The 14,398-nt window shown below is 41.9% G+C and overlaps 1 protein-coding gene across 1 annotated transcript in view; it reads left to right on the forward strand.

The window, feature by feature from the left end:
* LOC115474684 (solute carrier family 40 member 1-like) overlaps positions 1 to 13,274 on the forward strand; it is a 33,152-nt gene extending 19,878 nt beyond the window's left edge. Inside the window, exons 6-8 of the mRNA XM_030210288.1 lie at positions 3,494 to 3,739; positions 5,695 to 6,366; positions 12,692 to 13,274. Of these exons, the coding sequence (XP_030066148.1) occupies positions 3,494 to 3,739; positions 5,695 to 6,366; positions 12,692 to 13,011 (1,238 nt within the window). The 3' untranslated portion in view covers positions 13,012 to 13,274. The remainder of the gene's footprint in view (positions 1 to 3,493; positions 3,740 to 5,694; positions 6,367 to 12,691) is intronic.
* Positions 13,275 to 14,398: the final 1,124 nt, after the last annotated feature.

Below are 14,398 nucleotides of genomic sequence, written 5' to 3' on the forward strand. Positions count from 1 at the left end.
ATTGACAAGAATGGGACTTGTTAAATAATATGCGTTAATGTGTGATGATGTACATCAACACATCAGTGCATGTTAGGAAATCTAGCTCATAGACTCTTCTTTGATAACTCACTTTCCGAGAGATACCTCCTTCTCTAGGCTGTGTGGCCTTGGAAACATGCTGATTATGCAGCAGTACCATGCCTATTTTCTAATATCTGTTTCTGTAAAGCAGTGTTTGTTTTTTGTTTTAAAGTACTATTGCTAAACTAAATTACTATTATTAAACTGAATCCTTGATAAAACAAAATTCTATTATTCCCAAAATGAGAAAAAACAAGTGGGTTAATGTGAAAGATAAGTTCCTTCTACTGACAGTTTTTTAGGGATTGTGTTTCCTGAAACAAAAGGGGAATGAGCATTTAGGTAAACTAGGGTGACAGTTTCTAGGGAGCAGCAAGGAGCAGCTTCACTCATAGACTCATAGAACTATTAGCAGATATATTTACCCTCATAGAGGGTGGGCAAATTGCATACAGGCCATTTACCTGAATAAATGACTTTTGGAAATACGTTAACATTAACATACATAATACAGTGTTTTGTATATATTTTGTGGACGATTGTTGTTGAAAAGATGGTATTAGAGTAATCATAAATGATGAGTTTATCAAAATCTTATGGGGGAAGGCTGAGGGGACTAGGCTGTTAACCTAAAATACCCTTCTACTGACCCTGAAACAAAAGGTGGTCAAAGGGAAAAGAGCTGGATTGGTATTATAAGGCAGGAGAGGTCTATTCGAATACAATGATCAGTTCTCACTGTAGGCAGTGCTTCTGTAGGAGAATATTATGAGCTGTTTTTATTTGTGCTGTAATATGTTGGTAATAAAATAAAATATAAACTCTAATTTTAGTGTAACCCTGGTCCTACTTACACAGTCTGGAGGGAGCTAGCTAAGTTCTTCAGGTTGTGCACCCAGACCAGGAATCACAAAACAGACCAGGGCTAGTATCCAGCGCCGCCGAGAGACTGAACTGAGCCCTGGGTAGGGCCGCCGCTGCCCTCCCCCCAAATTGTCATCCGCTGCCACCCCGCCTCTGATAACTGCTGCTGCCACACACACCCCTCCCCCCGATAGCTGCCACAACAGGATTGAAATACCTTGGCTGGCAGGGATCCCGAGGCCTGAGAGAAAAAGCAGTTGCTCAGCAGTGAGCAGAAGAGCAGCGCTGGAGGAAGCACCGGGTCCTCCCCAGCCTCCAAGGGGGGCCTGGTGCAGGAGTTTTCTCTCTCCTGCTCCTGTCGGGATGCAATTACTTGGGTCCCGTTAGGAGCAGGAGAGAGAGACTCCGGCACCGGACCCCCCCCCCCCCTCTCGGCAGCCCTATGGTATCTCAGTAGACGGAAGGGTATTCCTCCACTTTGGGCTTCACAGCATAGTCCGCTACTTATATAATACCAGCAAGCATAGTAGATGATCTCAAAACTATCTTTTACTGTAGCAACTCAAAACAAATAACGGTCATTGAAACAAATCTATTATTTGCAGTTCAGGTGTATGAAGAGGCCAAATCACATCCAGTAATTTTAAACAAGTCTTCCCCATCCTGGGCCAATGCTCCTGGGTACTGTTAGCCAAACCCATTAAGGAGTGAGGCTTCTTCGTTCCCACTCCACTGTGAAGACGCCCAATGCCACTTATTAATCTAATGGCCATATTTTTTATTAGTTGTAAATGCTTCAACTGCTTAATTGAAATTTGAGAATAAAGTGAATTCAGTAATCCAGCTGTAGTAGCAGGACCGCGTGAGCTATAGTTCTAAAATCTTCTTTCACTAATGAGGATCTTATTGTCCGTAGCTGTCGGAACCTGAAAACAAATCTTCTACTAAGGGCATTTATCTGTTTTTTTTTCAAATGATAAAGTGGAATCTAAAATTAAACGTAGCACTCTTTAATGGTCTTCAATTTTTAATTCTTCCCCTGAAAATAATGTGACTGTTGTATTTGGAAGTTTAACTGTATCTCCAAACCAAAGTATTTTTGTTTTCTGTTTATTAAACTAAGAGATGGCTCGTAGCCCAATTATTTATGAAAGAAATGTAATATTATATAGACTTTAAAGTACTATCAAAACTCTGCAGAAGATTACCCAAAAGAAATATATTGTCTGCATAAGATAATATAAAAATTTCATCATCCAGAAAACAGTCACCCAGGGTACTCAAATATACATTAAACAGAGGGAGAGAGAGTGGAGTGCCCTGTGGAACCCCACAGCCAGGGTTCCAACTAGAAGACCTTCCACCCCTCACCTTAACATTGTAAGACCTATTCTTTAAAAATTGTTCAAACCATCCAAGCACTCTTCCAGAAATATCCAATTCATTTAATTTAAGAAGAACTGAATGATCAACAGCGTCAGATGCCAACGATATGTCAAACTGAAACAAAAAAGCTTGTTTGCCTGTACTGAGAATGTGTCTTATTTTTGTAGTGCAGTGTTTCTGTACTATGTTGTTGTCTAAAATCATGTGAAATATGTTAAATATCTAAAAGAAAATTTGAAATTGTTCATTCACTAAAAACTCTAAGGGCCCTGTGTAGTAAGCCATGCTGTAGGCGCGCTAGCATTTTTAGCACACGCTAATGCTAGAGACACCCAAATATTCCTGTGGGCATCTCTAGCGTTAGCGCACACTAATTTTTAGTGCATGCTGAAAACACTAGCGCACCTTAAGTACATAAGTACATAAGTACATAAGTAGTGCCATACTGGGAAAGACCAAAGGTCCATCTAGCCCAGCATCCTGTCACCGACAGTGGCCAATCCAGGTCAAGGGCACCTGGCACGCTCCCCAAACGTAAAAACATTCCAGACAAGTTATACCTAAAAATGCGGAATTTTTCCAAGTCCATTTAATAGCGGTCTATGGACTTGTCCTTTAGGAATCTATCTAACCCCTTTTTAAACTCCGTCAAGCTAACCGCCCGTACCACGTTCTCCGGCAACGAATTCCAGAGTCTAATTACACGTTGGGTGAAGAAAAATTTTCTCCGATTCGTTTTAAATTTACCACACTGTAGCTTCAACTCATGCCCTCTAGTCCTAGTATTTTTGGATAGCGTGAACAGTCGCTTCACATCCACCCGATCCATTCCACTCATTATTTTATACACTTCTATCATATCTCCCCTCAGCCGTCTCTTCTCCAAGCTGAAAAGCCCTAGCCTTCTCAGCCTCTCTTCATAGGAAAGTCGTCCCATCCCCACTATCATTTTCGTCGCCCTTCGCTGTACCTTAGTAAACAGGGCCCTTAGAGTTTAGCCATCCAGGGAATACGTGCCACAAAATTGTCTCTACTTTGAAGCAATATACCTTTATTTAAATAACATAAATAAACTATGTATTTATATATAAGAGCCATGGAAGCTGAAAATCTCATATGGTATTACCTTCTTTTGCTCTAAAGTACTTAATTTCTGTCGTAAAATTATTTTTCCTCCTAGATATGAATGCTACAGTGCGAAGAATTGATCAGCTGACAAACATTTTAGCACCAATGGCTGTTGGCCAGATAATGACCTTTGGCTCTCCAGTGATTGGCTGCGGATTCATTGCTGGCTGGAACCTGCTGTCAATGTGTGTGGAGTACCTGCTGCTCTGGAAGGTTTACCAGAAGACCCCAGCTCTCGCTTTCAAAGCAGGTCAGAAAGTGGAAGAGCAAGAACTGAAAGAACTGAACGTGCAGAAAGGTATTATGAATATTGAAATACTCTGTTAAAAAAAATTGGTTGTGATTGAAACCTACCTCAGATCACTTATTTTGATGTCCTGTTATCATATTTTCATTTCCTGCATGATGCTGTGTAGGATATTGCACTAATAGTTTGTAAATTGTACAAGTCTTGATTCTTAAACTCAGTATTTTGAAAGTAGATCAGATGTCATGGGCAGACCTTGGATTATTCATGAGGATCTTGTTGGTGTGATAGGCTTGAACCAGGAAATAGAGGAATGGCTAGTTTGCCATTTGGTCTAGGATAATATATGTTGAAATCTTGGTTTTTAAAAGAGCAAACAAAATATTGAAAATAATAACAATTGCTGTGAAGTTATAGTTCAGTTACAAGTAAAGGGCTAAACATTGCTTCCTAGTGTGCTCATCATTTATTAATTGGAAAGTTCACTCTTCATGTTCTTCTTTATAGTTTGGATAATCTATATGTTGTAAATCCAACCACCATTATGTTATCCTCAGGGCTTTATTATCAGCCCCCTGATTTTATAAAGGTTACAAAAAATTGCACATGCAAATTTAGGCACGTACCCGATTTGCAAGTGCAATTTGATAGAATGAACCAATTAGTACCAATAATTGGCTTTTTAACAAGCAATGGCACTAATGAGATTTAATTGGGACCAAGTATGTAAAGTTAGGTGCAAGATCCGTGACTAAAATTTATGTGCAGTCCAAAAAAGGGGCATAGAAATGGGAGGGTCATAGGCATTTTGGGGTGGAACGGGGGCGTAGTTTCGAGTTACACAAATAATTACAGAATAATAGTACTCCACATGTAAATTTAGGCACAAGCATTTGCACCATGTTTTCATTGGTACAAATGGCCACACCTAAATTTACCCATGGCTCTCCACTGAAGCGTGTGTTCTGTAAAACACACCAGACTTTAGGTGTGGTGTACAGAATACTGTCTAAGCGGGTATTCAGCAACAATTTTTTAGGGCCTGTATACAGAATTACATTACATAAAATTCTTTTTTGCCGCCACAGCCCAGTAAGCTCAGTGCGGCTAACAAGAACAGAAAAACAGGCAAATTCTGCAAACGGACAATGCAAAGCTAGTTTAAAGCAGACAAAACTACCCTAAAAATCTTTAACAATTAGCTAAAAACAGTATAATTTTGAACTTTATGTAGATAGAGGAATAGAATTCTAAATAGCAGGTGCTTGATAGTAGAGACTAGCCAAAAAAGTGGTCTTCTACTTTAAACCATTAGACTAGGATAACGTAATTGAAAATTATCACGAAGACCCCTACTCTTTTTAGCCATTTGTACACAAGTGGACAAATAAGCAGGTCTTAAAAACCAATATATATACCTTAAAATGCACACACACCTCTAATTGCAACCAGTGAAGGTCCAACATCAATGGTGTAACTCTATCGCTTATCTTACCCCAAATGTCTTAAAGGTTGATATATCTAGAAAGGTGCTTCAGTTTTGTTAGAAGCCTATCAGTGCTGATTGCCTGTGCATTTATGTAATATTTGCTAGACATGTCCAAAGTGAACGAGTTGGCTGGCATTTTCTGGCACGTATTCTTAAGATACATGGTTGTAAAGAGTATGACTCAGAGCCATAGTGTAAATAATGAGGACATGAGCACCTGTCTTTCAGCAGGACCAGAAATACCGAGGAAGCAAGTTAAATATGAAACCATTAATAATTATGTATATTTTTCCCAGTCAAGAAATTAATTTTGAGCTAAGGTCTTTTGTTACAAAATACAGGCATTTTTAACAACTTGCCACAATGTGGTTTGATGGAATGAGAAAAAAAGAGGGAAAGACGCTTCTATTTTCACTGTAAAGGCTTGCAAGGACTCGCTGAATATAAGCAAAATGTTTTCTGGTAACTTTAGTAGCTGTAGTATATTAAAATTTAAATGGTTTGCTTTTATCAACAGACATGGAAACCTATCTTAATAATAAGGATAAACCCGCTGAGGTTTCCCAGTTGATGAGCGAGAAATCCTTAGCGATGGCAGAGGTCCAGAAGGAGCCTGGCTGTTGTGATCACATAACTGAGCCTTTCCGCACATTCCGAGATGGATGGGTTGCATACTACAATCAATCAGTGTTTCTGGCTGGCATGGCTCTGGCATTCCTCTATATGACTGTCCTGGGCTTTGATTGCATCACCACTGGATATGCATACACTCAGGGTCTGAGTGGTTCAATGCTAAGCTTTCTGATGGGAGCTTCGGCTATTACAGGAATTCTGGGAACTGTGGCCTTCACCTGGCTCCGCCGCAAGTGTGGTCTGGTTCGCACAGGCTTCATCTCAGGAATGGCCCAACTTGTTAGTCTGTTCTTATGTGTGGTCTCTGTCTTCATGCCTGGAAGTCCTTTGGATCTGACTGTTTCTCCATTTGCTGATATTAGCTCCCGATTCTTTGAAAGAGAGCCAATGCCAACTATTTCTCCCCATGTTGTGACCGATGCTTACTCAACAACTGGAATGCCAAGTTTGATAAATGGGTCTACTTCTGCTGGCAGTGACACAGAAATGCTTTCCGAGTCTGTGCCTTTAATCTCTGTTAGTCTTCTATTTGCTGGAGTTATTGCAGCTAGAGTTGGTAAGTGTCATCTTCCCAGAGGCAGAGCTGTCATTCAGCATACTTAAACAAGAAAAACAAGACTATGCTGAATTGGAATTAGCAAAGGTACAGACAAGGGCAATGAAAATGATAAAGGGGATGGGACGATTTCCCTATGAGGAAAGACTGAAGCAGCTAGGGCTCTTCAGCTTGAAGAAAAGACAGCTGGGTGGAGATATGATAGAGGTCTATAAAATACGTAGTGAAGTGGAATGGATAGATGTGAATCGCTTGTTTGCTCTTTCCAAAAATATTAGGACTAGTGACTACGCAATGAAGCTACAAAGTAGTAAATTTAAAACAAATTGGAGAAAATATTTCTTCACTCAACGTGTAATTAAACTCTGGAATGCGTTGCCAGAGAATGTGGTAAAAGCAATTAGCTTAGAGGGGTTTATAAAGGTTTGGATATCTTCCTAAAAGTAGAATCCATAAGCCATTATTAAGATGGGTTTGGGAGAATCCACTGCTTATTTTTAGGATACACTGTCAAAATCCTAGTGGCAGTGCTCTACCGCAAATGTATATGTATACCCCCGACTAAATGGTAGAACTAAAGTCAACTGGTAATCAAATTATTATGATAAGGGGAGTCTCATACAGTCACCGAGGCAAATAGATTCTCATCAATTTGATGTGCCTAATCACCATGACAATTATAATCATAGACGGCCCCCTGCTTATAGTGTCCTTTTTACTTCTTTTGTGTCAAACTTTACATGTCAACTTATTCAAAAATATGACCAATGTCCTGAGAGTACATTGGTCATATTTTTGAATAAGTTGACATGTAAAGTTTGACACAAAAGAAGTAAAAAGGACACTATAAGCATTAAAAAAATAATATATAAAAATTGGTACGGATGGCAGGGGGCCGTTTATGATTATAATTGTCACGGTGATTAGGCACATTAAATTGATGAGAATCTATTTGCCTCGGTGAGTGTATGAGACTCCCCCTTATCATAGTAATTTGATGACCAGTTGACTTTAGTTTTACCATTTAGTCGGGGGTATACATATTTTTAAAATAAGCAGCATAAAATGTACTGTTTTGGGATCTTGCCAGGTACTTGTGACCTGGATTGGCCACTGTTGGAAACAGGATATGGGCCTTCGGTGTGTCAAAGTATGGCAACCCTTATGTTCTTACTAGTAAGAAAGGCCCGTTTCTGAGGCCAATGAAACGGGCGCTAGCAAGGCGCTTTCGTTCCGATCCCCCTCCCCTTGTTGCTGGACTTACCTAACTCCGTGCATCAGGGTGGTCTTGGGCGCCCCGTCCCACCCTGGCCGGCGCCCCGCCCCGCGACGTAGAGAGTGGCTGGCTGGCTCCCTCGCTGCCTGTGACCTACAGCCTGCCTGGCTCACTCCCTCCGTTCGTCCTCGTGTAGTAGATCGATGTATGCCCCGCCCTCGCGTCAAACGTGATGACGTTAAGGGCGGAGCGATGCGATTGGTCAAGTGTCATAGCTCCGCCCTCGACGTCATCATGTTTGACGCGAGAGCGGGGCAAACAGTAATGGGGCTAAATTCCGATCTCTGGCACCTCACAAACCGGAAGTTGCAGCTTCATTAGAACGTTGAGGTAGCAAATTTTGTGCGGAAGGGGCGTGGCTGTGGGTGGGTCTATCAGTGAGAGTGAGTGGTTCGTGACTGACAGTGAGTGGTGAGTGGTGACAGCCTAAGTGCAGGGCTCCAGGGTTTCCCTGCCACAGAGTGAGCTTCAGAATGTTTGAGGTGAGAATTATTAATATAGATGCTCTCCTCAAGAGACTGAGATATCACTGTCTCAACTAAAGATGCCTGGAGTAGAACCCCTATATTTCCTACACTTCATGATTCTTACAAGCAGAGCATGTGGCAGACCACATTTAGTCCTGAGCATGCACCTGAATATGTGCAGCAGAGAGGCCAAAACCATTAGCCCAGAGTAATTATTAACAGACAAGGACACAGCCGTCAACCTCAGCTACTGTGTAGCCTGTTATGTTATTTGACTCCTTCACAATCAGTCACCCAAGGCAGGTTTATTTCTCCTCTCATAATTAATATACAGATATTAGATCTGGTTAATTTCTTGATAGGGTAAAGCAGTGTTCAGACTTGAACTGTGAAGTACAGTTTCATAGCCTATGTGGTCAGGCAGAATTAAGTAGGAAAATATTCTTTCCTTGTATACACTTAGATAATGTTAATTTGATTTTAGTGATTTCTTGTAGTTCTCCCACTGCATGTCTTAATAGAGTAACATAGTAAGTGGTGGTAGATAAAGTCTTGTACCAGGCCAGAGTTGTACCTGCCGCTCTATGGAAGTAACACTCCTCTATGCTCTAGTAGTCTAGAAAGAATTAGAGATGTAGTTGTAAAATGTAGTTTGTAATGTTTGTTTAATTTTATGAATATCTTATAGGAAAAGAGAGAATTCTTTAGATTTGCTGAATATTATATTTTCAATTTTTCAGCTGTCAGTTGAAAGAGATATATCCCTTAAATATCTTCACTGTGCTTTATAAATGTGAGACCTTTTGACTCTGTATAGGTTGTGATTTAGGGGTGATGTTTGTTCAGTTTAGAAGTTAAGTCATAGCACATTTTTGCTGCTGTGACTGTGGAACAGCCCTGGAAGACATTATGAAAAGGTTCATAGGGTACATTTCTTTATCCAGACAGTTATATACAGAGACACTTGGGTTGACTCAGAAGTTGATTGTCCCCTTTCAGTTGTGTAACCCTTGCATAAAATTTACATCCAATCACAAAATAAAATTAAAAGGCAAGGTTATTTTTCTCTGCTGTTGGGGGCTTTGTTTAAGGTCATTCAGAATCCAGCAGCCCTCTTTCCTTTCTTCTGTGTGTCAGGGAGGTGCAGCTTCTCAGTAAGGGTTGGAGGGTTTTGGTGTGCTAGTAGGGAGGGCACCAAACCCCAAACCACACCAAACATGACTTTTTATTCAAGTACCTGTAATCCTCTTTCTCCTTCCTTCCTTTCCTCCCTCCTTCTCTCCTCCATGGCATCCGGCATTCCTGACACGGCCAGTCTGCTCCCAGTCCTCCCAACTGGAAATGCTCAGCCCCTCCTGGTAACGCGAACCCTGCCTCCCGGACCCAACGTAGGTAGGCCCCCTCCCTGGGCCTACCTTACAGACCTGATAGTCTAGTGGTGAGCTGGTGTAGGAGCGATCCTCTTAAGTTCCTGCCCATGCAGTCTCTGTAGTTAAAATGGCTGCCGCAAGTTTCAGCTGTAAGGTAGACCCGGGGAAGGGGCCTACGGTGGGTCTGGGAAGGAAGTGTTCTTGTTGTAAGGAGGGACTGAGCATTTCTAGCTGGGGAGAGGGTGGGGGCAGAGCTGGCCGCAGCAGGACACCTCGGGAATGGGAGGGGACAGTAGTGCCACTTATCAGGTGGGGTGGGGACTCGAATATAAACCGAGACCCTCATTTTTTAGCCATGTATATTCAAGTATATACAGTATATGTATGTATTTGTGCATATACATGCTTAAATGCCAAAATTCTGCCTAAGCGCCATTTTGTAAATACACATATTTTACACAGAGCATATTTGACAAATGGGTGTACATATAGGCAGAGCATGGGTGGGACTCACATGCATAGCTTATAGACTTCTGTAAGTTACGTGAGTATTTCTGGCATTTAGGCACAAGCATTTACACGAGCTGTATGGTGCCTAAATTATGCCCATGTATCTCACATGTTATGCTACAATTCTGTACAGGAAATTAGGTGCCTACTTTCCTTCACAGTCAGAGAGTCAGGCACCCTCTAATGCAGGCCTTGACAAATTTTCACTGAGTATGGGAGCTAGCTCCAAAACTTAGGAGCCAAAGGCAGAAACCTCTTTCATTTCACCTCCATCCCATAAGCCCCTCTGAGATCAGTAGCAGCTCTTTTAGAAACTAATTTACTAAGGCTCTTTTCCCATTCTGTGACTGAAAATCTGTAAGTCAGTCTTTTAAAGTTCCACTGCATATCCTTTCCATAAACCAGCAGTCCCCCTTCTGGAAGCATGTATCAGCAGTGTTAACATCATCTATTTGATAGATGAAGCAAAGAGATAATTGCATATTTATTTTGCATATTACCATGGCATGGGTCCCCACCTCTGTCTCTTATACTCTCCCCATCTCCAGCCTTCACCCAGTCTCTCTCTCATACTCCCTCTTCCCAAAACTTCACCCAGTCTCTCTCTCATGCTCCCTCCCCCCATGCTTTCACTTAATCTCTTTTATACCCCTCAGCCTTCACCCAGTCTCTCTTTCATGCTCCCTCTCCCCAAGCTTCACCAGTCTTTCTTCATGCCCCCCCCCCACACGCTTTCACTTAATCTCTTTTATAACCCCCCCCAGCCTTCACCCAGTCTCTCTCTCATACTCCCTTCCATGCCTTCACTCACTCTCTCCCATAACCCCTCCCCGGCTTTCACTCAGTCTCTCTTTCTCTCATATCCTCCTCCCCCAGCTATCACCCAGTCTCTCTTATACCCTCCTTCTTCCCCAGCTTTCACTCAGTCTGTCTCTCGGAACTTGCGATTTAATTCCTCTCACCTTGCTACCTGCAAAGAAACAGCATGGTTCCAACTTTGTTGCTGCAATTTGACTCGCTATAAGCTTGAGCCACACACTGCAGGAACTTCAAGCCAATGTCATGGTTTCAAATCCTGTGAGACTTGAAACCATGAGACTACATGAACTTCCTACACTGTGCGGCTCAAGCTTTTAGTGCGCCGAATTGCAGTGGCGAAGAAGGAAGCCTGTTTTGTATGGCAGCATAAAAGAATAAAATATTTGGGGACAATTTTTAATTCTTTTTATTTATTTTGGGGACAAAGCTGAACTCCTTACACCGGACTACCTCACTTATTCAGACACGCGCAACGCGTGATGCACCGCCACTTCATTTCCCATACCGGAATGAACTTTCTATACTTGACTATTTAATTACCCTATAATTTATTCTATCATCCATGAACATTAATGCAACACCACTTTGTAAGATATCCTATCTTGTACATGCTATACTACTTTGTATTTCTCAGATCCGGAAGTGGCGACTGTCACTACGGCATTATGTAAGCCACATTGAGCCTGCAAATAGGTGGGAAAATGTGGGATACAAGTGCAACAAATAAAGAAAGAAAGAAAGAAAGCTCAGGCACCAGGATGAATTTTCTAGGCGCCATGGTGACCTGGCACTTGGGATTTGTCAACTCCTGCTTTAGTATTGGGGTTGGCAACCTGTGGCCCACCATTGAGTTTTAAGCGGCCCATGAGACCATGGGAAGTATACACAGAAAACGTCATTAACTGGAGCTGTGACGATTTTAAATATTATTTTTCACAACTATTAAGACTAGCCATTCTAGCAGTTTCTTTCTATTGTTTTAGTTAAATTTGTTACTTATTTATCACAGAAGGTCTGTGGAGCTCTGTGCATTTCTGATTCTGGCATTATGTAGTGTTGTGACCCCCTAGTGGTAATACTGACAATCATGTGATCCTCAGTGTATGAAAGTTGCTCTCCCCCGCTCTAGTTCCTATGGACTCCTTTTACTAAGCTGGCTTACCGCTTGCTATAACAGAAGTACCGCCAGGCTACCGCAGCAGCCCGGCAGTACTTCTCACCCCTACTGCACCATCATTTCCGGCACTACAAAAATGTATTTATTTTTGTAGCGCTGGACTGTACCCGGCGGTAATCGGGCAGTGCTGTGCGCTGCCCAGTTACCATCGGGTTAGCATGGGAGCCCCTACCGTCACCTCAATGGGTGGCAGTAAGGGCCCCCCCCCCCCCACGAAATGGCACCGCGGCAAATGCTTTACTTGCCACCTGGCCATTTCCTGCAGGAAAGCGAGACCTTCTCTTTTACCAACTGTGGTAAAAGGGGGCCTCGGCGCGGCCAGCACTGGCCCTCTTTTGCCACAGTTTAGTAAAAGGGAACCTATATTAGGTACAGTCTTGATTGCAAATTTGTTTTAGTTAGTACAAACATAGGATCCTGAACCAGAGCACAAAAGAGCAAGCTCGTGTTTCACCATGGTCTTCCTTTGCTATAGTTAATTTGACAGGCACTGGTGGAAGATCTGTGCCATTAGCATCTCTTCTTTCACTCTAAATGAGAGTGTTGGGTCTGAGGGAAAAATAATACCAAATTTTAGTACAAAATTGTTTATGGAAACCCCCTAGCTTTTCCTAAAACAAAATAGAAGACATTATTAAGCATGTCTGATTTCCAAGCCAAAATGAAAGTTAATCATGCCATTCCTTTTTTCTCTCCCTCTTCACAGGTCTTTGGTCTTTTGATTTAACTGTGACACAGTTAATCCAAGAAAATGTCATTGAGTCCGAGCGAGGCGTTATAAGCGGGGTCCAGAACTCCATGAATTACCTCCTTGACCTGCTTCACTTTATCATGGTCATCCTGGCCCCCAACCCTGAGTCTTTCGGCATACTAGTGCTCATCTCAGTCTTGTTTGTTGCCTTGGGTCACGTGATGTACTTTCGATATGCCTACAAGAGCCTGGGCAAGCAAATCTTTAACTGCTGTTCTCCACATCCCAAAACAGTGGCAAGTGAATCGCAACACTCTGACTCATCCAGTGCTTAAGGACCCTTGGCGCTACTGTCCCTATGATTGGTTGAATATAAAAAGCACATGTGGTATCTATAATCCTTTCAACTATTTTACACCATTTAAAGGTTTAAATGTGAGTGTTTCTCTATACGTTTGTGCAGTCGCAGTTGAATGCTATACCTAAAAACAGTGAAAATGAGGGAAGAACTCACAATAATGTTTAAGTAATTGAGGGCCCTGTTTACTAAGCCGCGCTATAGGTGCACTATTGTTTTTAGTGCGCGCTAATGCTAGAGACATCCATAGAAATGTATGGGTGTCTCTAGCGTTAGCATGCGCTAAAAACGATAGTGCACCCTAGTAAGCAGGGCCCTAAAACATCTAAAGGTCAAGTTATACATAGTAGCATAGCAGCTAGCTTTTGAAAAATGATTCGAGGTGCTCAATTCATTACAAATGATCCTCTCTGGACATAGTCAAGTTTTTCTTAGTTTTGGTGCTGCTCAATCATCCACTGTGCCCACAGAACTAACACCCAGGCATAGCAGCAGAGGAAAAAGGAATATATATTATTAGTGTGAGTTCTGTCAGCCAGCAGTTAGAAAAGTGTCCCATTTGCCAGTGTGTGGCCTAGTTGGCGCAGTACCTGTACATGACTAATCAAAAGTCTCCATGATTGCTAGATGTGTGTAGCAGAATCCATTCTCTTCAGTATTAATACATTGCACTTTATCTGTAGTATGATGGGTTTGTACCTTGTACCTTGTACCTTGCTCATATGATGGTTCATACCTTAATTATTTGGAAGATATTTTGCATTGTTAGCAGAATAGTATCTGTTGACCATGGAGAACTGAATGGAATTGTCTGACTTATGTGCATGTCAGAACATGGCTTTTGTGAACTGTTGGTGTATCTATGTATTTTAAATGCAGCGCTCATAAATACAAGGTATCTTTCCCATTATTGATAAGCTAGAAAATTAGATGAACTAGTTAAAGTAGTTTTTTATATCTAAGCAGTACCCTGCACAGTTACAGTCTTCAAGCATTCTGTTGGGATGTCATGGATTACTCCCAGTTTTCTGTTTCTGACTCATCTGAAATCCATGGGATCAGAATAAAGAGTTGCACGGGGACAGAAATCTAACCCGTCCCTGCAGAAATCTTACCCGTCCCCACTGGAATCTTACCTGCCCTCACCTGTCCCCACAAGAATTTAACCCGTCCCTACCCATCCCCTAAAAAAATAATTTGCAGTTGGCTCTCTCATTCTCTGGATTCGAGCCGCAGCACTGCAAGTAAGAAAGAAATGGAAGTTGGAACACTCTGGTGCGCACATGTAAGGTTCATCTCTGATTCGCTGGCACTGAGTAATTTTAGACAGCCAGTTTACATGTGTGAATTGGTATTGGATTCAC

This window comes from Microcaecilia unicolor, chromosome 7, assembly GCF_901765095.1.
Source record: "Microcaecilia unicolor chromosome 7, aMicUni1.1, whole genome shotgun sequence".
In the NCBI taxonomy this organism is placed as follows: domain Eukaryota; kingdom Metazoa; phylum Chordata; class Amphibia; order Gymnophiona; family Siphonopidae; genus Microcaecilia; species Microcaecilia unicolor.